Here is a 26320-nt window from a genome sequence, read left to right as displayed (position 1 = left end):
AAGAGAGACGGTCAAGGGAACTCGGCAATGGTAAATATCAACTACCTCGTGTTTGGGCTTATATTATTCGCATTGACGAGAACTTTTGACTTATGTGAATAGTGACTAAAAATAAAAAAAGTGAAACCTTTTTTTCTTTTAAGTTTTTTTTTTTATCAACCTTTGCCAGTTCAGAAGTTTCCACATAACAGGGAAACCTCTTCAAGTAGGTAAGGTCGGTACTTAATCGTATCTGGAGTGGTTCATGTAAATAGTGCAATGGGTGGGGGTCAAACTCAAGACCTTTTAATTACCAGGCAAACTCTGTAACTATGGGGATATTACTATTCGCATTTATAATGTTAGTATACCTTGTTTTTATGGTCCTATATGTAAATAATCTTTAAAATCAACATAAATTCAACATAACCTATTTTTGTGAAAATATGATATAGCTCCTATACCCCATGGATTTCAGGCTTGATTTTTTGGCACCATCAAAGGTCTATCATAATGAACCCATTGGTACCCATTTCGTTGCTGTCGATTCTGGGTTTTTTAGGGTTCCGTAGCCAAAATGGCAAAAACGGAACCCTTATAGTTTCGTCATGTCCGTCTGTCCGTCTGTCCGTCTGTCCGTCTGTCACAGCCGATTTACTCGGAAACTATAAGTACTACAGTGATGAAATTTGATGGGAATATGTGTTGTATGAACCGCTACAAAAATATGACACTAAATAGTAAAAAAAAGAATTGGGGGTGGGGCCCCCCATACATGTAACTGAGGGATGATTTTTTTTTTTTCGATGTACATACCCGTGTGGGGTATCAATGGAAAGGTCTTTTAAAATGATATAAAGTTTTCTAAAAAACATTTTTCTTAAAGTGAACGGTTTTTGAGATATCAGCTCTCAAAGTCGTAAAAAGTATGTCCCCCCCCCCTCTATTTTTATAACTACGGGGTATAAAATTCTAAAAAAAATAGAGGTGATGCATGCTAATTAACTCTTTCAACGATTTTTGGTTTGATCAAAGTATCTCTTATAGTTTTTGAGATAGGTTGATTTAACTGTAATTTACGGAACCCTTCGTGCACGAGTCCGACTCGCACTTGGCCGGTTTTTACTATGAAAATTTGGCCATCTCCTTTTAGTTAGTAGGTACGGTATAAAAGTTATATGATAATATTATTTTAATAAATTAAATGCAAATGAATCGACTTGCTATCTGGCTAATTTCTTACAACTATCCTCTTTATAAGCGTCACAGTCGGGTAAAAACAATGTAGGTACATATTGTACTGACAACTGTTCACACAGACCATTGAGTAGCACATATTCCTATTATTCTGGTGACTCATTCACTGGGCCATTTTGTTTTATTATCATATTGTAATGACAACAGTCGTTTCACTATTTACTTTGTCACTTTACACATCTTTTGTGAAACGCTTCAAAGCCAGCTATTTACGCATTCAGTTTTGTTGCGACGATTCATTTTATTCCTGCTTGTCACAACAAATTATAATATTTTTTCAGTAATATTATAATTATCCATACGTTTGCAATCGATCTCTACACAGCTCAGTTTCTCCCGTCTTGACATTGTTTACCTAAATACGTAAACAAATATGCAATGCCTGCGTCTTTTCTAGTCTTATATTAAACTTAAAATACAAGCTATGTCACGTAAATGTAGGTATTTCGTGCATGCATACTTTAAAACATCCTATTAACAGAGTGATAAATATCTCACAGACTTACATATGTATATATGCATCATCTTTAATTGCGTAACAGCAATGTGCGCAAACGCACCACAAGGGGATCTCCAGTATTGGTTCATCGTACCTAACTAATTGAATGGGTGTGAATGCGAGCGTGGTCCTACGTCAGAAGTGAGTGCAAAAAACTTTCCCCTACGTCTCTGTGACTCGTTCGCATGTTTAGTTACGAATACAACACAGGGGACAGTTATTGGACTTCCTTTTAGTCATACTTTCTGACAGAATGAGCACTCAATTAAATATTATGATACGTTACGTGCAATCTGTGAAGATTAATCCCTCGTTTTAGTGTCCTAGTGGTTGAAGCACCTACCTCTCAAGTAAGAGAGGTTTGCTTCCAAATCAAGAAGGTACCAATGGCTGATGGTAAAGGAAATCAACGTTGAGGAAACCTACGTCTGAACACTTTAGACACAGAATTGAAATACAACCATTTTTAGAATTCGTACACCATAGAAAAGTTCAATATTGTTGCAATTTTCCATTGAATTGCTATATTTTGCCATATCTTAAGTGGAAATAAAATAAAAACTAGACTAGTTTGAATTAACATTTCCAGACGTCTTGAAACGTTTTGGGGTCAATACTCGTGTTGCGTTCGTGTTAGATTAAACGCGATATGCTCAGCACAATGAATAGTTTACACGCATAGTATACTACATAGTAGGAAAACTGGCCAAGTGGCTTTTGCGCCACGTCTTGATAGACAGATTATGAGTAGTTTTCGACGGTATAGACCTTAAATTCCACACTGACAATCCTTACGCGTACCTATTATATGTATATGCAAAAGCCTGTCGCGATGAAACTAAAACTAAAACGATTTAAATGTTTGGTAACTACTTGAGTCTGAGAAAAGTTATAGGTGCTTTATAATTCAGGTACGGTCAGACACGGGGAACAGCTAGTTATAATATTCAGAATATTAAAGTCATTCTTGCTTATACTAATTTAAAAGGAAATGATGGTACCTAAGCCATAAAATAATGGTTGCAGCAATCCCAAGAATAATCCTCAATTATTTTGATAGCTAAGTTCGTCACCCTTACAGCCAGTTTCTTCATCAAAAGTTAAAGCCAAAGTAAAAGTCAAAGTAATGTCTAAAGTAAAAGTAACGGTCAAATTCAATTTTTCTATTAGTTTTGCTGTCACTTTAGCCTTGAAAAAACGTATTTGACCGTTAATTTTACTTTAGACATTACTTTAACTTTAACTTTTGATGAAGAAACTGGCCGTTAGTCACAAACTTTAGGGAAACTGGCACAAATTAGGAAAATCAGATATGACGAAAAGTTGAATAACCCTTGAGTCATGAACCTTAGCACGACTACGTGGCCCCCTGACACCTACCTAAAGCGATTTACGTCAATATAACCGTGGGGACAGTCACCATACCTAAAATCAGTAATATGCATTATCATTAGGTAACATGCAATAAAAAAACAATAAGTTATCGGTACCATGAATACTGCACAATACACTGATAAAAACGGAAACAAAACAAAAAATATTAACCTATCTAAAGAGATAATATTTTGCATAATACAAAAACATACTTGTAAAATACACAATTCCTGGAATGTAGTTAACATTTGCTTATCAGTTAAGTAAACTCCTGTATGGTGTGATAAGTACCTACACTTAAGGATTACGGGTGGATAAAAGATAAAAATATATTGCGGCAGAATTCATATTTTCCTCATAGTCCTGGTCAGATGCTGTCAAACTAGCCATACCTTGTTTAATATATATCAGTTCAATATTTCTAAGTTATATGAACTTTCTAAAACTCGCGGAAACCCGGAATATAAAGTCTGATATCACCAACTCAAGCAAGCAAGAGTTGAGCAAGCGCGGTGATCAACGCTCAACCCTTCTCTGTGTGAGTGGACATCTGTGCCCAACAGTGGGATAATAAACAGGTTGATGCGAATGCGTGAGCAGCTGAAGCATTAAATAACTTAATATATATAAATATGTAACTATGAAATAGCCTGAGCATTTTCCCTATACCAATTGTTATTTATGTTATGGACCATGTGATTAATTCGGGCATTATTTATAATGCCCGAGCATTATGAATAATGTCTAGCTTTATCGGGCCAAGTGATTAATAACTATCTTAACTTCATTATTTATCACATTGCACGGGCATTATTATATTGCTACATGATAGTTGGGCAAATTGATAATAAAGCTATATTTTATGCGGTGCGAGGGTGGCAGTTGTTCTAATAAATAAATCCTGTTACTTGCTACATATTTTATGATTATTGTTTTAAATTATATGTTCTATTTTAATGGGAAATTATAAGTCTAGCCACAAAATTATTAATTGGACAATTGTCATCTAATTTACTAACTCGGCCTCGTTTTTCTTGATCTCATTTTTCTTGGCTCCTTTTTTTTATGGTAGAATTTAATTTGGATTCAAAACATTGTATTAAAATCTGAACTTAGTGACGAAAACGAATCGCTGCAAAACCGACTCCACGTAGTCTTGTCTGCCCTACCCCTAGAGTGCTATTCAAAACCGCGTAGGCGCGGAGGGGCGAGGCGGCCTGCGAGCTGAGGCGCAGGTAGTTGAAGCGCTCGCCGCCACGGCTGAGGCTGGCCGGCTAAGCCGGCCAGCAAGCCGAAGCTGCGGTGGTGAGCGTGAAAACCATCTGCGACGATAAGCTCGCAGGCCGCCTCGCCCCTCCGCGCCTACGCGGTTTTGAATTGCACTCTAGGGGTAGTGGTGATAGATCGATTAGCGCGCCGCGCGATGATAGTCGATGTCACCGTCCCGCATGACGAGAACCTAGTGAAAGCTGAGAAAGAGAAACAAATAAAATATCTTAGCGCACGAGGTTGTCGCCATGTGGGATGTCGACACGGCTGTTATTGTGCCGATTGTCATTACGGCCAATGGTCTAATAGCCAAGAGCCTCGACCAACACCTCAGGAGTCTCTCGTTGGGCGGCTGGATCAAGGGATTGATTCAGAAGGCAGTACTCCTTGATACGGCGCGTATTGTGAGGAGGTTTCTGTCTCTGGGACCCTAACCACCGGTACCTTGGACCCTGCCCGATATCGGTGGCCCTCTATTTTTTATATTTTTAAATGTTTTTTTTTTATATATAATCTAATATTTAAAAATATAAATAATACGTTGAAAGATAAATAAATGCAAATAGTCATTTGTATAAAACAAAGATACGTTGTAAATTTTTGGTTTTAAATTTAATTATATTGTATGTTATATTTTTAATATGACTTTCCTTAACTTTTAAATGCAAAAACTAGTGGATTTTTAAGGCAGAAGTCCTTCATAATTAATCCAAATCATGAGGCTGATTATTTAAGTGGTTTAATATTTAGTTTATTTTAAGTTAAATGTCAATAACAATAAAAAAAAATGAAATTAAATATGTTTGTATTACTTTGTCCAAAAGGTCACGGGTAATACGTATAGTGCCCGGTCAATTTGAATAATTATTATCAAATAGCACTCTCATATTGGGCATTATTCATAATGACCGGGCATTATGTATACTGCCCAATTTATCACTTGGTCCATAACATTTACATAACTTGAATAGTCTAAAAAACTATGACAAAACGTATGCTAATCTTTAAAAGTAACTACAAAAAATGTACACAGAGCTAAATCAGCTAGATCCGGATCTCGGCAGCTAGGACTGGATCGCCGAAAATAAAATAGTGTAGATACGATTACGATGTACGAAAACAATATTCGAGAAAGTAGCTTAGTATACCTACGTTTATTCGGATACAATCGGCACTTCTTACGGGATACTAAAAACCTACTAAGTAATAGAAGTAGTAGCTTCCACTCGTGGTCATTCAGGCCTGTCCAGAAGACGGCCATTACCCTGTAAGTACCCGCCCTATGTTTGTCTCCAGGGCCAGGATACCATCTGTATCTAGGCCTTTCATCCGTAGGTACAAGCGTGAAAACGTAATACAGAATAGCTTTCGCATTTATAATAGGACAGGACGATATTATGTATATGACGATAAATAATGATAGGTAGGTACTCTTTATCCTGGTGCCTGAAGTGGTATTCTCAAAACATTTCACAGCGTGAAAATAATTTTGTTAAATAAACAATTGCAATCCTGGAACGACGTAGCTTTGATTATAAAATCACGTTACAGTCCGTTGGTTTTTATTTCCTGCACAGTTTGATAAGCTGCTACAAATAACTGCAAAACCTGCAATGCTTTTTTACAGCGATAATTCTACTAGACCTAATTTTAAACGAGGGTCTGTCTGTTCAAACATGGTGGGTTCTAGTCAGTAACAGTCTGACATTCAAAAGCTGCACCCAAAGCAGGAGAGGTCATTTGATTTCCCACCAAAAAAATGGTCACTAACGCATTCGCGTCAAGACGCCTTAACAGACTGAGGTACAGTTTGATATGATATAAAGGACCCGAGGGTAATCCCTAGGGCTTATAAGGTTACTATGTATGCAAACGAGCAGATTTCAGCTCAAGTAAAAATTAAATACCTAGCCAGTTGTTTAAAATGGCTTATCGTTAAAATTCACTTCATAAAAGACTATCAGTAATGTGCATTAATCGTTAGAATCGTCTTAATTAACTTTTAATTTATCTTCCTATTATTGGTATTAGTTTCATAAATAACTTAATTACTTGGGGGTATTTATAACTGTTGAAGTGGTGATAAAATAGCAACAAGATTATTATGTTAATGGGTAACAACATTATTTAAAAAAAATCGATACGTAGATACCTACTTATATGGTTTCATGAATTTAGATAAAAAAGTGAAAAAAAGAATTACTAAAATATTTTTATTAAAAACATAAATATCACATACATGTTTTTACAGGAATCACTTTTAAAATAACAAACATCGATACATTACGGTAAAATAATTTTGGCATTAAAGTGCAGAGAAGCATCTCCATAAAATTGAGTTTTTCTTCCCAAATATTCGAATTCTGTATATCGGGAAATCCCTAGCAAGTTCAACGTCAATTAAACAACAACAAATTAATACAAAAACATGACTTTAATTAGCAAAATTACAATTCAAGAGTTGCCTCCGCGAATACAATACTTTACTTGCGAAGATGATAGTCTGCAATCCATAACAGAGAATACTTAAAATCCATCACTTCTAAGTAAAAAATTACAAACTTTCTTTCGTAACTTACTCATTAAATCTTATAATAACAAATCAGCGTACTGTTTATCCATAAAAGACTATTAAAAGTGAAAGTCACACGTTTTTAAGTGCATCAAAAAGTTTCGAAATATTTGTCTGTAATAAGTACCTACCAATCGATTGAGCGATTACTGGCAGAAATGTTCAATGACCTTACGATTCAATCAATAGAATATACTGCTACATATAAATTAAGTTCTGGTACACAAAATGCTAAACTAACAGATCTATTCCTGGCCTTAGTTATACAATAAACATATTGCAATTGAGATCCCCAATTTTCACGACACTAGACTTTATTTGAAACAATTTAAGTCGCCGTTCATGTCAAAGACCTCTTTTTTCATAGTTGGCTATAAACAATCACACTATTAATAAAAACCTAAGTAACATGACAAAATGCAATTAGGTAAACAAGTTCTTTTCAAGTACAATACAGAGACATTTAAGCTGTCTGCAAAATAAAAACAATAAGTGTTTTAGACACTGTGGCATATGGTTTTACTTAAAAAGCTACACAAACTGCAACGATAGCAGCCACTATAGTAAACATAGGCACATTACGAGTCGCTGAATTTCTACGCAACGACTTTTCCGCGTATGTCTGTAAGAGTCCACATGGCACGTGCTTCCTCATGTTGGTCGTCGGAGTATTACGGATCACAAAGCACTGCATGCCTGGTGTCACCTCTACGGGCCTTCCTTTAACGTCCAAGGCATTCACAAGAGTCGTATTAGTCGTGGTCGTCGTAACTACAGAAGATGTCATTAGGGTACCGTTTGGCGAAAGGTTTGGTGACATACTCATGGGATTTACAGGCATAGGCGTAGGCATCGGTGGAACCACAGGAACTGTCGCATTAACAGGTACTAATGTTCCATTAGGAAGCATCTGATACAGAGGGTTACTAGGCGCTGGTGTATTAGCCATATTACTCGTATTCATAACTGTAGTATTTGTCACGGTGACAACTGTTACAGTAGAATTCGTGCCTGTATTGGGTATTTGGCCTTGATCTTGCAAGATAAAGCTACTTATAATCTGGCAGTCTATTTTCGTCTCCTCATAATCACCGTTGTCTCTTTTCACTGCAAACTTGCACACTTCGCCGGGTTGTGGCTTATAATGCGTCTGTGGGTTGGAGTTGTGACTGTGTGCATAGGCGGCGCCGGCGAGAGTGCCAAGGTTAAGTAGCGCCAAGCCGGCCAACAACGTGCCGTATTTACTGCCAGAGTTTTTGTATTGGTAAATGTAAGTCGGAGGAGTGCCGTGGTAAACAGGGTAAGATACCGGCGGACTTCCCCGCACTGGACTGTAGGTGATGCGCTGTGGCGGGCTGTAGTGGTAGTTATAAACATTCGTCGTATGATGCACGGTGGGCTTGTTTTGTGTTGGGTAACGGTTATTGCCAGATAAGCCACTGCCAGATGATGGATATCCGTGACTACCGCCAGAAGATGGATAGCTGTGACTACCGCCAGAAGATGGATAGCTGTGGCTACCGCCCGAAGATGGATAGCCGTGGCTACCAGTACCGCTCCCAGATAAACCGCCACTTGAAGGATAACCGTGACTGCCACCTGACGATGGATAGCTGTGGCTACCTCCTGATGATGGATAACTGTGACTGCCTCCAGACGATGGGTAACTGTGGCTACCTCCAGACGATGGGTATCCGTGGCCCCCACCAGACAGCCCACTAGGACGATGCCCTCCTCCAGATAAACCGCCTGTTTTAGGATAACTATGTCCACTACTAAAACCTTTCCGTCCAGCGGTCGATTCTAATAGCACTGCTAGTAAAATAGCAAACCACAACACACTTTTAGAGTTAATCATTTTGTTATTAATTCACATACACGTCCGACATCGACACTCTTGCGCAGTCAACTGAAGTGAGCGGTGAGCGCGCGCCGCGTTCCGCCTGCCCGTCGACACGGTAGATTCTCGTCTTATTTGCAATTAGTGTTACCACAGCCGTAAACAAAACTCCCCAAAACACTCTAAGATAATTATTTCTATCATCAGTTGTCGGTTTTTATATCAGTCTTTACAAAGTCGCGCTCTTATGAAATGTAAACACAGTTACGCTGACGCATCTCTGACGGGTATGCTGACATTGACAATCGTTTTTTTTTTTTTAATTACGTTCCAAAATGTTGGTGCAAAAGAGGTAAGGTAGCATCAAAAATGTTATGTTTTTTCTGAATGTACGTGGCTTTTTATTTTAAGGAATATCTTTTATTTATTTATTTAACCATTTATGCACACAGTAAAGACACACGAAAGAAGAGGAAGTAACATAAAATAGTACAAAGGTACTGCTTATTTCTACAGAAATCTCTTCCAGCAGACCCGAAGTAGGAGAGTAAGAATATAGAGATGTAGATAGACTGTGTAAAAGAACAACAAAGGACAAATAAATATACATATATATAAATATATATCTTCCCAGACATGGATTAAAAGTTGCCTTTATATTATTCTGGATATATCTACCTTGATATACCTATGAGCTTTATTACTGCCAAGTTTTATCCAAATTCATTCGGTAGGTTTGCTTGAAATGGACACGAACATCCATACTTAAAAAAAAATTGGATTATATTAGCGGTACCTATAGTGTGGCAATCATTCAATTTTTATTCCAAATCACAAAAAAATCAAAACCCTCGTCTGTAAAACTTAATTAGGTTACCCTAACTTGTGGGTAAAATCGAATCTTATCTGAAGCAACACTTAAAAAAACGCTTTGGCAACCAAACCAGGTAAACATAAGGCAGGTGGCCTACGGACAAAATTCTACGATAGGAAAGCCCTTTACGACTTGTGACGTCATATTTCGTCATGTTCAAATGCGACCACGTCATTGGCAGCTACCGGTGTGTGAAGAGAACGGAGATAGACTTGTTCCTTGTTCCACTCTCCCTTTATAGTGACGTTTAATGTTGGTCATAATCATGGACAACGAAATAGATGGCGGAGATGATATAATGCAAAAACTCCTTAGAAAGTAGCGAGCCAAAATGCGGGTGTTCGGGGAAAAGAAACATTACTAGCTCCGGCCTTACCTTCTTTGGAATCCGCCCATTTTTTTAAATCTATTACCAATCAATATATACAAATTTTTAACAGATGTCTCAAAAAGCTCGACCACCCCGTTGGTTTAATAATAACTGAGTGTTTTGGTAACGTCTGCGTCTACAGTACATTATTTGACCTAGAAGAGGGGCCTGACCTACCTGCCTAATGAAATCTCCGCTCATCTTTCCTTCCTCCATATTCATAATCGGTTTACAAGGTTCTGTTTATGTAGTGTTTCACTGTTTACTAACAACAGGTGTTGGTAGATTGAGTACTTTAGGGCGACATCTAGCGGTCAAAGCTAGAAGCACTAATGTTTCTATTGAAGTAAAATCTGGAATGTTCTAATTGCAAATGCCTTTCGCGGTTTAAACAAATGAGCGTGGTTACTTACGTAATGAATGATTAGCGTGAAACTTACCGCTTAGCGTTGATAAGTAATTGAAGATTTATAACTTAGCTGTCGTATGTTCTGTAGAGTGTAGAGGGCGCTACTTGAAGTATGTAAGTACATGCTTATTATCAAGTTGCTTATCACGAAAACTACTTCGTTTTTGGTAGTTTGGTAGGTATGCAGGTAATAATTTTCAACTGTAAAATAAAAACCAGAGAACGGATTTAGACGAGTCTTGGCAAACAGATGAACTGTAAAGTTGATAAAAAATCTGTAGGTATAAGTATACGAAAAAATATCATAAGCGAATAATAATGCATTGCGACATTCGCTTTTAAAATAATTTGTTCTAAGATGACACACTTACCAAGTTGTTGTTGTAAATAAGTTCGAAAATTAAAGAAATGGTAAGTATAGTATTTTTTATGATCTCATTAACTTTTGTTAACTTCTTAATTTAGTAGCATGCTACAATAGGATCAGTTTCAATTCCATGGTAGTTTTAAGTTAATTTTACTTATGTCCCTTTTGTTTTTAAACTAAGCCGAACACCAAAATGATTTGGTTCATAATTCTTATACCATTAATAAAAACACAGATTCAATTTTAATTTATATTTCCATTAAAGCAACAGTTTTAACAATCATACAAGGAAAGTATACCTTCGCTTCAGCACATTTACATAAATATTTTTAACTTTAATAACATAAGCATCCATTCAACATCTTCTTAAAAATATGATAAACATTCAATATTTTTAATCACATTAAAAAAACTACTTCACGACATCTTGACGTACTAGTATTAGCAGAAATCACTACAAGCAGCTTTAATTTATATTCTACGACTTTTCTACTGTTTAGGAATGTTTGTTTTGACGCCTCATGTGACACTATACGCCGGGATGCCCCGGCAGGGCTCCTGTCAGCTGTGATCCGTACTAGCACTGCGCACGCGTCGTATTAGCTCCTCCACCCTTCTGTACGGACTTTGGCATCTCTCCTCGGCAGTTTCTATGAGATACGGCCCAGCCTCGCTGTCCCTTCCCTCAGGGGTGTGACACCCACTGGAGCCCTCCGCGGCTCTGTTTAAGAACGGTTCGACATCAGGAACTACAGGAGTTGCCACCGCCACAGCTCTGCTCTCCTCCGTCGTGCTGACTTCAGCTTCCTTCTGCCGCAGCCACACAGGGGAGTTCACGTACACCTTCGGTCTCTCTCGCAAAGCATTGCATCTTTCTAGCGCGTGACTTCTGACGGGTATTGGAGGCCTGTACGCTGCTTGTATGGTCACTCCCCTGCCTGCTATGGAGCAGAGAAGACCCTTCAACGCCGCTCTAAAGTCTTTTAGATGGTAAGCGTATAAGAAGGGGTTGATAGCAGAATTTAAGTGGGAGACAATGATGCAAACGTAAGTGAGAGGGTTTGGAATGTCTAGTTCAGGCATGAAGGCCTTGATCGCGTTGACAGTGTAGAGCGGTATCCAGCAAATGATGAAGAAGAATACTATGATGGCGAGGTTCTGCGTGGCTTTGACTTCTCGCTTTTGAGCAGCTCCCAGTACCCGGAGCATGGTGCCGCCGCCAGGAACGCGCCCCCGGCAACCATCGACTGTCATCACTTCGCTGAGCTGGAATTAAAAGAAAACTTTTAGATTTCTAAGAATACGCATGAAATTTAAAGTAAGTCGGCAATATGCCAATATCCATGATCTGAAGGTCAGCTTAGATTTCGCACAATACAAAAAAACTTACACGTGGAACGAATAAAGGTCAGTGCTATAGAATCCAACAGATGGTTTATGTTTCTAAATTAGCTCTCACAAAAATATCTATATAGGCGCCAGCTACAGCCATATAATATATATCAATACAAAATTTGCATAGGCGCCAGCTATGTTTTGCGTTCCAAAATAAATTCTGTATGAAGTTTTTTTTAAGCTGTCATTATTTTGTAACACTGTTTTGTTACACTTTTTTAGATAGGATGAAAGGATTCCTGAAGATATCGACGAGTTGAAAGCCTCCTACTTTTTTAAGTAAAAAAGCTCTTTATTCACAGACGCATTATTCTATGGTTTAACAATGTAACAACTACCTGTTTAACAACAACTCTGTAGATATGCGCGTAGAACCCCGTGAGGAGTACACTGGGCGTCACAATAGTCGCGAAGTAGAGGAACAGAAGGTAGTTGTAGTCCATGACTTCGACGAAGTAGCAGCCTGGCATGTTGTTACCGGCGTGCCAGCCGAACAGTGGGAGGAGTCCCACGCCGGCCCCTGACACCCAGCACACGGAGATTATACCTGGAAAAGGAGAATAGATGTTTAAACTAATAAGCTACGGTTATAAATTAAATTTAGTTCAGTTCGGTTTCAAGGTCTATTATCGAAAAATGATTAGAACATCAGCGTAAAGATGACAATAGAAGTCAAGAACTTGGTCGATATACAACACGCGTTTGGAGATTTGGGGAGACTGATTTAGGAGTTACCTATGTCCTTTATACAAAAATAAATAATGATGAAGATTTTTTATAAGTACATCGTCATAAGATCAATCTAAAAATATTCATTAAAATGTGTCATGTTTTGTGAAGAAACAAAAAGAAAATACCCGCTCATAACGAACCAAAACATACTCTTTTCTGGTTACGCCGATAAGCTGTGACTAGCACCTTTTTTGTTTACTCAGCATCTTTCTTTCGGTAACAGACCGAGTTAATGAAGTGAAAGGGCTCCTTAGGATAGCAGTAAATCTTTTCAATAGATCGAAATTGTCCATTTCGGCATATTTGTTAGAATCATCGGATGATAAAAGTTTCGTGAAAAACGCCTGTCAGATAAATGTGAGTGATCGTTCGTCAATAATGGTATTGCTCAGCGTTTAAGTATTTTATTGAATAGAATTCCTGCTACTTCTCATCTCTTTATATTCAAATCAAATCAAATCAAAAGTCATTTATTCAAACTTGGCTGCAAAACAGCACTTTTCGAACGTCAAAAAAAAAAATACAAAAGACAGCCCCCAAAACGCCCACCCTTCACCACTTCCTATGTGTTTTTGCTGGGAAGAAGAAGTGGCGCAACAAACTCCCCAGCAACACATGTCTGTCTGTTCGGTTAGAAGAACCTTAAACATTGTTTGATATGTACATTTGTATACAATTTAATTTGTATATTACAAAAGAGGACAATACAGTAAAAATAATGTATACACCACATGCTAGCTAGCACTCACCCTACATACCTTAACTAACTCAAGCATTGAATATGTTTGATGAACAGAAAATTATAGCCTCCAAATATTTACACTTAATAGAATATCAGGGAGTGCCCACCTACATGTGCTATTCTTTTGTAAACTAGTAAATTAGACCGCTCAGCCAGAACATATGTAAAATAAAAAGAGTTTACAAATAAAAACAAAAAAACTAATATATAGTCAGTAAGACGACCTGGCACCACAAGCAGCACCCGTTCACGAGCATAACGCGAGGATCAGCCATCGCCCCCCTCGCACATTTTTGAGGGAGGGAGGCAACCCGACCGCCGACGCTACCGCAAGCAGTGCCGTCTAAGGGAGCATGACGTACTCACTGCTACACAACTCAATATCAAGATTAAATTATCAGTTCCCGCTAAGTAGTATTATTTACTAAAATCCAAAATAGAAAATTAATACAAAGAATGTATCTTGTCAATAATGTAAAAACATTAAAAAATAATAATTGAATAATAAATCAAAATAAAATAAATGTCATTGAGTCAAGAGATTGAATGGGAGAAATTTAAATTATCTAAATAATATAGCTAATATAGCTGTCTTGCGTTCATCATCATATTAATATGCTCGTATATAAATTAGTTATTTTATAGAGTTAGTAACTTATTAAATCAAAGCCTTGGATTCTTGGTATAAAAGGATACCCATTAAGCATCTCAGCCGATATCTGGTAAAAATCCAACAGTTTTAAAATCACTACGCTTATGGTAATACGTCTAATTTTTAACGAACCATTTTTTAGAGTACAAAGTATTCTCACTGTTTTTAATCTCATTAAAAAATTAGAGTGACTGATATAAAATACTGAGCAATCATTTCGTGTTATACGATTTACTATGACAAAACCGCTAGGCGCTTATGTGATCTTAAATTGGCTGTTGCTGCTTTTCAAAATACTTCATTATACTAGCTAACGGCATCACTTTCTTGTCTTTATGCGTGTAGGAAATACTATGAAGCCCTGAGTGTCAGAAATTTATTTTTAAAGAGTCCTCGTTTCACTCAGAGAATAAGAATAGGTTAAAATTGCACTGCTATAAATAGATAGTGTTTGATTCAAGACTGAATGATGGCACAATAATATTATGCTATCTGCCTACGTCATTATGACGTATGACTATGCTATAATATTCTAAGGGCTACTGCTTCCACTGGTACTTAATTGCATCATACACATTTCATATAAAAGGCTCGGCTAATAATGGCTATCAGGGGCCCGATTCTCCTAATTTTACTTAAGCAACATTCGATTGACGTTCGACTCGATTCGACTGAGATCCGATCCCGACTCGATTACGATTGAAGCGTATGTGGCATTCCGCTATTTTTTCTTTGAAACAAACGTTTTTATCCTTTTCTGTCATTCAATAATGAATCATTTTGTCTGCAAATGATTTACGATTGCAAAATGATTGTACAGCAAACTACCGTATAGATCAAAATTACCAAAATAGCAGACCAATCGCACACCAATCAAATGTCAATCGAATACGATTGGTCTTTTATTAGTAGCAGAATGCCCGATATGGTTAAAACTGCTATTGCGATCATATTGCGATTCGATTTCTATTCGATTTTGACATTATTAACTTAGGAGAATCGGGCCCCAGTAGTGCTGTTGTACAATTTCTGCCGTACCTACCGCAGACTTAGAAGGAAATAAATCAACATACCTTATAAGAAATTATGAACGGGTAAAACTAATGCACCTAATACAAAGACTACTTATATTTCAAGAATTAAATTAGAGATTTCCGTAGAAAATCTAGGTACTTTTTTGAACCAATTCTTAATTGGTGGAAAAATGTTTGACAACCCTACATACACGTGACAGGCTAACCAAAACAATTATCTACTGAAGGACAGTGCGGTCATCGTACATTCACATCCAATTAAACTATTTAATCGAAGACGTATCGAGACTAATGTCCAAAACTAGCTCTTGCTTCAAGGTGAACTCTCAGATCTTTCACACTAGCAGATTCTCAGCAAACAACAGCAAATAATTGACGCGCTCGTGGCTACATTAAAACCACGCCGATCGATCGATCATAAGGCTAAGCAACGCCTGGTTCGTGGATGGATGACTATCTTGTAATGACGAGTTCTTCAGTGTTTTGGATGCCACGATAAACTGGTTGGTCCCAGCTGTCATTTGAACATCGTTGGAAGTCGTTACGGACCCAGTCTGAAGCCAGAAAGTGCGACATTACAAAAGATGACGCCTGTAACCGAGCGACAGATTTTTCTGTATACGACGGTTTTGCTACACGCGGTAAATCCCCTAGTGTGTAAACCACTGTTAAACTATCGCAGTATGAGTTTGCACTTTTACTTTGCATCAAAATCGTGCGGGAGTAAATAAAGGTTATTTTTTATAATTTATATCTGATGCCTCGGTCAAATAAACCATTCATTATATTTGCTTTTACGCCAAAATTGATAGTCTGCATATAGTATTACGCTTCCTACATATGCATGCATGCATTCTGGGATAAGAGTAATCTCTCTCTCTACCTCTATGTGTATTTGTCGGGGCAGAGAGACAGAGTTATTTCGCATTATAATATTAAGTAAAGTTTATATTATTGTAACTCACTGTATAACTGCTAATATTGTGTCTTTATTGCCCTTATCTAATGTTTACATTCTCAGTAATAAAAAAAAATTCGGCCGATATGATACGTGCATATTCAAAACATTTTTATCTGTGCCATAACCGAATTGTTAATTAATGTTTCTGTGTAGGACACTCAAATTAACTCAATTAAGAAGTGGCGACTACATCATGATAATTAATGTATTGTTTTGTTAGTGTATTTTTATTGAGATAACTCGCACCAATGGCTCAGTGGCTAGCCAGCGCCAGTTCTAAGTACAATTCCTTGCAAAAAAATATGCGTTTTTTGAACTGCCAATGTGTATATTTGATTAAATGTATTGTATGTTTGTGTGAGACTTAGGTATTTTTATTACTGTGATATGTTATTAAAACAGGAAAAACTATGGTTATTAATAACTATGGTCCATAATATTACCTATATTTCCTTGTTGTCGATAGAAATATATTGAAACTTGTATGTTAATTAGTGGACGTCTGGAAATTAGCAAAACTTAAAGAGAACATAAATATCGTTCCAAATGAATATTTGCAAGTATTTAAGTAAAACGAACAAGTTTATTAGAAAACATTTAATAACGTAAAGAAAATTTCTTTACAATAATATCATACGAAATAAATGCAGCGAATGGCACATCTCCTAAAAGACTTATGTAAATAACTTTTGATTTGTATACAACAGACAAATATGTATATTGTAAGTACAATACATTTGCTTATTTATCGACTCAGTGGTAGAAAAACTAAGTACCTCGATTCTTGCGTAACACAATATAAACATAAAGTCTAATTATTGACATTATTTATAAAATAACAACATACATTTTGAACCTTACACTGCTATAAATAAGGACATCCACCAAGGCGGATTAGCTAACCACGACTTTAATTTCTGTCTCGGTGGTAACATACCCGTGTCTTTCTTAGGTTCGGGCATTTTAGAATATTGGACTAAAGTCTTACAATCAATAACGTTAGTGAAGAACGCGTCCTTCGTCTGAATCTCGACGGTACACTCCATGTCATTAGGGTTTACAGGCGGTCCCTTCACTGTCAATGGATCGACGTAAGAAGAGTTAGTGGTACACACTGTCACATTCACCATAGTCGAGTTCGTAGTCACAGTCTTCGTAACATTGGTCATTGTACCGTTGACTACTGATGTCACAGTCGACAATGTTGTGTTTGCGATTGAACTATTAACTGGTAAAGGAACGTTTATTAAAGTTCCATTGCTCAGCATCTGAGTTGTGTAAGCGGGCTTGTTCACTAAGGTACCATTGCTCAACATAGTAGGATTTATAATGTTCACAGTGTTGTTTTCTGGTGTAATGCCCAAAGTGGCCTTTGTGACGTCTAGGGAGGAGCCAGCAGGTAAAGCGTTTTTAAATATCGAGTCCAGAGAAGGAACGTCTGGCATTGGCATGCTGTCAAGTGCACCTGAAGTTTCACTTCTCATAGTGTTCATTGTGGAGTTGAACATTCCACCAAATGCTGGTAACGTTGCTGCAGCGTTGGCCGCCGCTGCGTTTGCAGCTGCAGCCGCCGCGGCCGCGCCTGATGCTATACCAGCGGTCGCCGGCACAGATGACACAGTGTTATTGATCATCGTAGTGGTGGTAGTACATACTGTTTGGTTCACCATGGTTTGAGGTTTAGGAGCCTCCTTTTTACTTCCTTCAGTGAAAGTTGACACAATTTCGCACGGTATTTTCAACTCTTCCACTCTTCCATTCTCTCTCACTTTCAATATGCAATTGGCTTGATCCTGTGGTCTTTCCTGAGGTCTGTAGTCGGATCTGTACGAACTGCTTGATGGGGTATCGTACCTGCGCCTATAATAGTCGTCATAGTAGTAGTGGTCATGATAATGGCTGTTTGAACGTCCCATATTGTATAAAGTCAGGCCCGTCAGTAAATCTCCGTAGCGACTGTTGGAATTTCTATATTCATGCATGTACACGTACTGCGGTGCAGCGTAGTACGAAGGTGTGTAATAAGGCACATTATGGTGAATGTGATGTGTTGTATGATGAACTGTAGTTCCACTGTTCGTATTGTACGTATGAGTTGGCCTATAGTTATTCTTGTTGTAGTTCGATTGGGATCCCGATAGTCCGGTAGAGGTTGATGGATAAGAATGGGTTCCCGAGCTTGTTGGCCTGTAGCCAGTTGAACCTGATCCCGATAGACCCGTTGAAGATGATGGGTACTTGTGAGTACCAGATGATCCTCCAGATGATCCAAAGTTCCAGTTTGAAGAAGACGAAGGGTATTTGCTTGACCCAGATCCAGACAATCCTGTTGACGATGAGGGGTAACTTGACGATCCAGTATTCCAGATAGATGAGCCTGAAGAAGAGGAAGGATATTTACTTGATCCAGATCCAGACAGTCCTGATGATGACGAGGGATAGGAAGAACCAGAATTCCAGCTCGATGATCCAAAAGAGGATGACGATGACGGATATTTACTTGAGCTTGACCCAGATCCAGATAATCCTGATGATGATGAGGGATAAGACGAACCAGAACTCCAGCTTGAACCTGATGATGACGATGGATATTTACTTGAGCCAGATCCTGAAAGTCCTGATGATGACGAGGGGTAAGACGAACCGGAACTCCAGCTTGAACCTGATGATGACGATGGATATTTACTTGAGCCAGATCCTGAAAGTCCTGATGATGACGAGGGGTAAGACGAACCGGAACTCCAGCTTGAACCTGATGATGAGGAGGGGTAAGACGAACTAGAACCCCAGCTTGAACCTGATGATGACGAAGGGTATTTGTAGGAACCCGAACTTGATCCTGATAATCCTGATGATGAAGAGGGGTAGCTGTGTGAACTAGATCCAGATAGTCCAGACGATGATGAAGGGTAGCTGTGTGACGATGACGACGAGCTTCCCCAAGATGATGAGCCTCCCCATGACGAACTAGGTTTGCTATAGCTCGAGCTGCTTGAACTACTCCAGCTGGGTTTAGAGCTGTGGCTCGAGGACCCCCAACTTTTGCCCCATGACGAACTGCCCCTGCTGCTGCTTCCCCTGCTGCTGCTTCTTCCACTACTTCTTCCACATTCTATGTAACTAACAGTCAGACACGACACTAAAAGGCACAACAGAATTAGTCTGTTGGCCATTTTTCACGACGCGAACACGCGAGTGTACTGAGACGCGTTTGATCCTATGCCCGCTGATTGGTTTTATTTAAAACAAGTTCTTATACCAGTGTGTGTGCATGACGTCAACAACTATTCAGGGAACTTTATTCCTATCTCCCTCACTCACGCAGACTACAGATAAGAGAAGGCTAGAGGTGAAGTAAACATCAAACTAATTCTTACATTGGTCAGATAAGTGTAGCACAACAGGCAATTAAGCAGAATTTTGTTTCGTTTTGGACCGGTTTAATTTGATATATTGTGCACAACAACTAATCTACGTAATGGAAACTCCAGAATAAATTCATTGTTCCCGGGATGCTTTATTAATAAAATTACCTACGTACAAAGTGAATAATCGGTAGGCACAAAATAAAGCAATACAAAAATCAACCGGCTAAGAAAACAATATGGTCAAAATAACAGTTCATCGAACATGGGCAAAACGTCCACATATCAATAACGAAGTTGTAAATAACATGAATCAAGCCGTCTCAAGCCCAGACGGCAGCTAATTGACGAAGTCTTTCGACTATTGCATTCTACACACACAGCCATTTTTTACGATGAGCCCAATTCTGAATGACGTCTGCGAGAAACCAGTGCTTCCACGAAACTGGTTAGTTTCATACGTCAGCTATGACTCAGGTAGACACTGCAAATGAACCAGGTATTCTGGTATGTGATAAGAAGGTTCCTAATCGAAGCTATGATTATCATATCTCATTAGTTTCTTCTAAATGAAGTGATGTAATAGACAGCGGTAATATTTTAGGTTGCCTAGACATCGGAATCTATATCTGAAATGTAAATATCCGATTTCTGGACGATTATTTTTTTCATTTCTAATAGAAAACAAATTAGACAGCTGTAAGCAATGATTGTTCAGAAACCGTGATATAGCATTTTTTACACAGGCTTTACTTTCTTGGCGTAACATAAAAGTGTTTGTTGTAACAATACCTACTTATAATGATCAACCGCATATTGGCCGTCTTACATTTTACTACCTATCTATGCAAATTTAAAACTTTCACTCACTAGGTACTTTCATAACAGTAAAAACAGCATAGAAATGAAATAGCGTATACCTAATAATCGTGTAATACTAATTAATCTCCAATGATGAAGCATGTGAAAATTAATTCGTGAATGTCTGTTCGTTTGTCTGTTGCAGCAAATAATATTTGTTTCTTTGTATGTTTTTTTGGCTATTGGTTTTTATGGACGCGATTGATTCCCTATTTCAAGTACACGTTATACTGCAGTAAGCGAATAAATCCGGGATAAACAGCGAATATCAAAGTACGCTTAGTGCAAAAAACTGCAAACCTTCAATTTGCTTGGTAGATAACACCAATCAGTGCTTTATATTTTTATTTTGTTATAAATATTTGGGTTTAATTACCGTTCCATACACGTGCATTGCAGATTATTAAGAGAACTTCTACTTACTAGTTTTTAGCTGTCAGCTAATAATATGCTAAAGTACACATTTGTTGACGCAAATAAGACTGTTTTAGTATTATATATAGGTATATGTGTATAAATACTGATATATAATAAAAAGTTTTCGATTGTTGCATCAACAAAATCATTTGACTAAACGTTTTCTTACTGTAAATAGGTAGTTTCATCTTTCTGCTGATGATTAAATTAGGCAGTGAAAAGCATTTGAGAAAATAACTTTTTGTATATTTACGAATAGTATGGTAAACAAAATAGTAAAACAAAGCTTATTTGCACTTTATAGCGTTTTCATTTATATAATCTATTTATTTTTGTAATGGCATGCCACTCCAGAATATACGTTTAGGTTCTCCTTCATAACAATATTCAATTAATTAATGCTAGGTACATTTTCCTCGATAATGCCTAGAGGCACTACATTCCTTATTATTAATATTAGTTCCATTGGTCATGGTATTGGTCATTGTTATATTATATATCGCAACATAAATTAATTTATATGGAATTCCGATATCTATACTAAATTCCTTTTATTAGTTTTCCTGCGTCATTGTTAAAGTCCAGAAGCCTAATAGTTGCTCAAGTGCAGTAGTAGGTTAGTATATTTATTAATATGCATTTAATGCATATTGACACCACATGATTGTTAGGTACGTGTTGCAGTAAATTGCTTACCAATTTTGCTATTTCGGAACAGAAGTAGCAGAAGAACGAACAAAATACTAAAAATATTTGTCCAGTTTTTGTATGTATTTACGGATGATCATAAGTTTCAATTCACTTCATCAAAACATATTAAAATTGTTCTAAAATGATATGGCAAAGTATGTATATGGAATCAAATATGATTTACCTATATTCATTTACGTGAACAAAGTAGCGGAGGACAGCTATTATATTAAATGTTTTTGTTTAGTTTTAGTTCACATCAACAACAAAGCAACAAGGCCTGTTACGGGTTCACTATTAACCAATCAACAGTGCATTGATCTGTGCTATGTCAATAACGTCATCCTGCGTTACTCACACCAATCTTACTGCAGATTTGTTGATGATATCAAATTGGCACATATAGGAATTTTGGGTACCTATTACTCGTGTGTGTAAAATAGGGTTTAAGAACCGTGTGTAATTATGGTATCCAATTAGAGCATCTGATTAACAGCTGTTTATTTCTTACAGCAGTAATTTAAAGTGCAGGTATATGAACTTCGAGTGTCATCGTTTTTGCCAATTTTATAATCTTTGGCAATTCAACAAAAACATATGTATCTCCACCTATATGCATGTTCGATTGAGGTTACAAATGGTTTTTATCTGTAGACAATATTTATGTCGCTATTATAAAAACACTTTATTATGTACCAAAGGAACTTCGCGAGCGGATACCCCATACATAGGCAAGGAATGTTATTGATAGAATCAATTACAAATATTATATTGAATTGTTTTCATTTAAGGCAATCATTCAATCACGTGGATTCTGTTCCCACAACAATGAGTTGTAAATAGGTATCTAATAATCTTTTTTAACCTGTAATCACGTTTGTGAAGGCAGCCAGCCATTCTGCAACACTTTACAGCGACACAAAGCCGTCACGACACTCGTTTAGTTACAATCATGACGTTGCCGCAGCAGCACATTTAAAATGTTATTGCAAATCTTCGCAGTTACTTTATTAAATGCACTAGTGCTGAGTGCCGAAATAACCGCGAAAGATGTGAAACCCTACGTGTTCCCTGTACCTTTCGAATTGCCGAACCGCAACGATCGCGCCGACCAATGCTGGCTCAGAATTGAAGACGTCGAGTTGGTTGAAACAGTGACCGTGTACTGTACCATCGCTCATGCGTTTCTTGCGAACTACATTCATGATTATAACTCGAGGAAGATGACTGAGGATGCGGTGGACGTGAGCTTGTGGATTGAGAAGCCGAGGAGTCCTGAGCAGGACATCTTGCCTCCTGACAGCTCGGGTCAGGAAATCAAAGACTGGCGAGTGACGACCATTTTGGACCCCACCACGCGCATGCGACTATACGTCTCTAAAAACGCGACCTGTAGACTAGTGATGTACAGTAGAGAAGGGATGACGAACTATCAAGTGGAATGTGAACGTATCCTTTATTATTTCAATGTGCGTATGAGTGGCTCTGTGATTTCCCAAGAACAAAACTTAAGACTTTTACTCGCAAGTGTTTTCCTGGTTTATTTATTTGTGTAGTGTTGTTATCAGTATTTATATTTGTAGCTAGGTTACAGTGATATTGTAGTTAATGAATAATTTAAATTAAATGTTGTTTTCCATAGATGTGACATTTTTCATTTACGTAAACAAAAACTTCAAATAAGTACGAAAATACCGTGTTATCTGGTACGTGAAGGTCGGAAAGACAATAATTAAAGAAGTATCGTTCTTCATGCATAAGTGAGCCTAACGAATATCAAGTTATATTTAATCGATTTATTTACTTTACGTAACTGAAAGACGAACAATGGAATTGCATGAAATTCAGATTTACAAAAATTATTACGAATCTATTTGCTCACAGTAGTCGTATGCAGTCGTATGTAGGGTAAATCAGGCATATGTGCCCCAGTCGATAATGTGCCCCACTCGCAGAACTGACAGATGCATTTTGAACTTGCCGCGAATTTGGTCCGTTCGGGTTAGCGACAGAAGTATGGCGTCGATGTAAACAACTCAGTGCTGTTATTTATTTGTTTTAACGAAGAAAAAGTGGTCACAAGGTATATATCATAGTCTGAAAATGTTTTGTCTCTGTTGTAACATTGAGTTAAAGTGTTTGCTTCATGTTTTTTTTCCATTTTTAAGTTTTATTCTAAAGCTAGCCTCTTGGAACTATTGTGCACCTACAATTGCGTTTCGTTTTTCTTAAACTTCTTTGTTGAAATCAAGTGGGGCACGTTGCACTGAACTTTGGCTAATGCGCCCCGATTTCTTTCGGGTAATGTGCCCCAAGTCTGTATTAGTTTATTATTTTTATTTTTAAGTATTTCTGATCGGTTATTTTATTTTTGCAAATAGTGAAGGAAAAAGCTACAGATTCAAGAAAATGGACAAAAGAAAATACGAAAAAAGCTATAGAAGATGTCATAAGCATGTATTTTGATATGTATTTTAAGATGTTATTGAAAGTGTTGACTGAAACTGATTTAATTGGTAAGCCTGAAATAATTTTCAACATGGACGGAAGTGGCATTCAAATTAACAATAAAAATGGAATCGAAGGAAAGGAAAGAAGACTAAAAAATGAGAAGCTTTATTGAGGCACATATGACTGATGTATCCGTGAAATGTGCCCCACCCTAGACTTTAAGAAATCGTTGATATCAGCTATTTTAATTACTTTTAAGAAGTTTTTTTTTGTTATTGTTATACCTATTGAGTCAGAGGTTTAGACTAATTACTTTAATAAACATGCTTTAAATAACACTGTTTATTATTTCAATTTTTCGAATGGTGGGGCACAATTGCCAGGTTTACCCTAGTCGTATATATAATTTGTTTAAAATATTATTTGCAATTATTGCAAAAGACAATCAAAAGAGTTAAAAGACGAATTTGGGATTTGTCTCAAGTTTCATTGTTGTAGTTTTCCTGTACTGTAAAACAAAAATTTTAAATTTTCCCCGTGGATGATACAATATAAGTACTTATGCGATAGACGATGATCAAAACCCGAGAATAACTTTTTACTAATGATGAACAATGGCCTATTAACCTTTGTAATAAAATTATACTATTGTTATAGGTACTAATAGCACATTCTAAGACAATAATCGTAAATATTGTATTGATCACTGATGTACGTACTGTTCTTGCTAAGTTAATAAATCTGTTCCACGTGTCACCATTTTGATGGACAAGGACAATTCTCTTCAAGTATTAAAATATGTACCTAGTAAATAACCTTCAAGTAAAAAAAAAACACGAAATTCAAAATCAATCTCATCATTTTCTCTTAATCCGACTTCCCAAACAGGAGGAGATTCTCAATTCAATATGTTTGAATTTCTAGGTTTATCCAACAACAGACATAGCGATAGAATTGTATTCATTTACATACATAAATACACTTTTGTAGATATTGTTCAGTTCACATGACGTAGTCACGTGCAAAATACTGATGGATGCACTTAACAAAATTCAATGCAATTTTCCCGAAAAGAAAAACCATAATAGGTCCGTTTAAACAACCATTTACGTCCCCAATTTAGCTGAAAACAGGCATAAAATTTTGCAAAACGTACGTTAATGCGTATTTTAAATAAGCAACTGCGGATTAGCTCATTATTTATACTTTTTGCTTGATGTTTAACTAGCTGACAGACGGTCAGATGTTCTGAGAGCCACCGAACCGTGTCCTCTCCTTGTTTGTATTAATACAGCTGCACTATTGTTTTGAAAAAAATGCCGTCAGATCACTAACATAATGCCAGTAGATGGTATCATTATTTTATTATATCCAGCTGTATGTCAAGCGCATAGAAAAATAACACAGGCATTACAAGGATGACAATATGATGCGGGCAAATGATTTTTTGCTGATATCATGTCGCATAGTAATTCTAAATTAGAACATATCTCAGACAATGGTTTAAAAAAACTTTATCTTACAAAAGCTATAATTAATTAAATAAGGCTTTTCAGAGAAAATATTAAAGACGATGGATACTAGGTAACCTTCATTTCAGTTCAGAAAGAAGATATTTTGCTTGAGCATGACTTGAAACGATTGCGTGCGATTTGTAACGGACGTAATCATTGCATCCGAAATATTATATGGCTGAAGAGTATTTTTAATAATAATTAGACAACAGAAAGGTCCAAAAGTTTTTGATTGAACGCGCGTCAGGAGCTTCTGGACTAATAATCGAGAAAAGTTATCTAGACTTATCCGAATATGCGGAATAGGTCGAATGTAGTGGGGCAGAAACCCGTCAGCGGAAGCTACATAGTTTAGCCTGTTAAAAATGTATCCTAGAAAACAAACTTCGAAGTTATCCTCATAAACTATCTAACTAACAAGTGACTATTTAACCGATAAATTAAAAATGCAATAATTCATTTTAAGTACCAATGCATGGAGATGTATAAATAAACTAGTCATCGCAGTAATTATAAACACTAAACAGAGCTATAATATACCGGTTTAAGTGTACAGCAGTCACGAGTTTCCTGATTTAATTCACCTCTTCTGTATGTAAATATCTTCACTAACACGTGCTTTTAGATTTTCAAAGAACATACAAAGATAATAGCTCACTCTTTCAAAAAATACTTACGTACTTACGTATCAATCGT

At 37.1% G+C, this 26320-nt stretch overlaps 3 protein-coding genes across 5 annotated transcripts in view; all 3 read right to left on the bottom strand.

The window, feature by feature from the left end:
* Positions 1-6575: 6575 nt before the first annotated feature.
* On the bottom strand, positions 6576-8891 carry LOC124631178. The gene has a single exon (XM_047165406.1). It carries the CDS (start codon positions 8806-8808, stop codon positions 7474-7476), a length of 1335 nt encoding a protein of 444 aa, XP_047021362.1. The 5' UTR covers positions 8809-8891; the 3' UTR covers positions 6576-7473.
* A 2155-nt stretch (positions 8892-11046) lies between these two features.
* The window catches only part of LOC124631475 (adenosine receptor A2b), a 72736-nt gene continuing 57462 nt past the window's right edge, over positions 11047-26320 (bottom strand). Inside the window, exons 2-3 of the mRNA XM_047165888.1 lie at positions 12544-12752; positions 11047-12076 (exon numbers count right to left, since the gene is read on the bottom strand). Coding sequence (XP_047021844.1) covers positions 11372-12076; positions 12544-12752 — 914 coding nt within the window. The 3' untranslated portion in view covers positions 11047-11371. The remainder of the gene's footprint in view (positions 12077-12543; positions 12753-26320) is intronic.
* Positions 16909-19550, bottom strand: LOC124631474 (cell wall protein RBR3-like). 3 transcript variants are annotated; one of them, XM_047165886.1, is made up of 2 exons: positions 19079-19550; positions 16909-18988 (listed from the first exon to the last, which is right to left on the bottom strand). In XM_047165886.1, the coding sequence occupies exons 1-2, from the start codon at positions 19497-19499 to the stop codon at positions 17184-17186; spliced, it is 2226 nt and encodes a 741-aa protein (XP_047021842.1). In that variant the 5' UTR covers positions 19500-19550; the 3' UTR covers positions 16909-17183. The 3 variants fall into 3 exon arrangements, with proteins under 3 accessions (XP_047021842.1, XP_047021841.1, XP_047021843.1); XM_047165885.1 differs by having other exon boundaries at positions 16909-19078; positions 19124-19550; XM_047165887.1 differs by having other exon boundaries at positions 19124-19550.

Source organism: Helicoverpa zea, chromosome 6, assembly GCF_022581195.2.
Source record: "Helicoverpa zea isolate HzStark_Cry1AcR chromosome 6, ilHelZeax1.1, whole genome shotgun sequence".
NCBI classification, from domain to species: Eukaryota; Metazoa; Arthropoda; class Insecta; order Lepidoptera; family Noctuidae; genus Helicoverpa; species Helicoverpa zea.
This window is presented reverse-complemented; position numbering and strand designations above follow the sequence as displayed.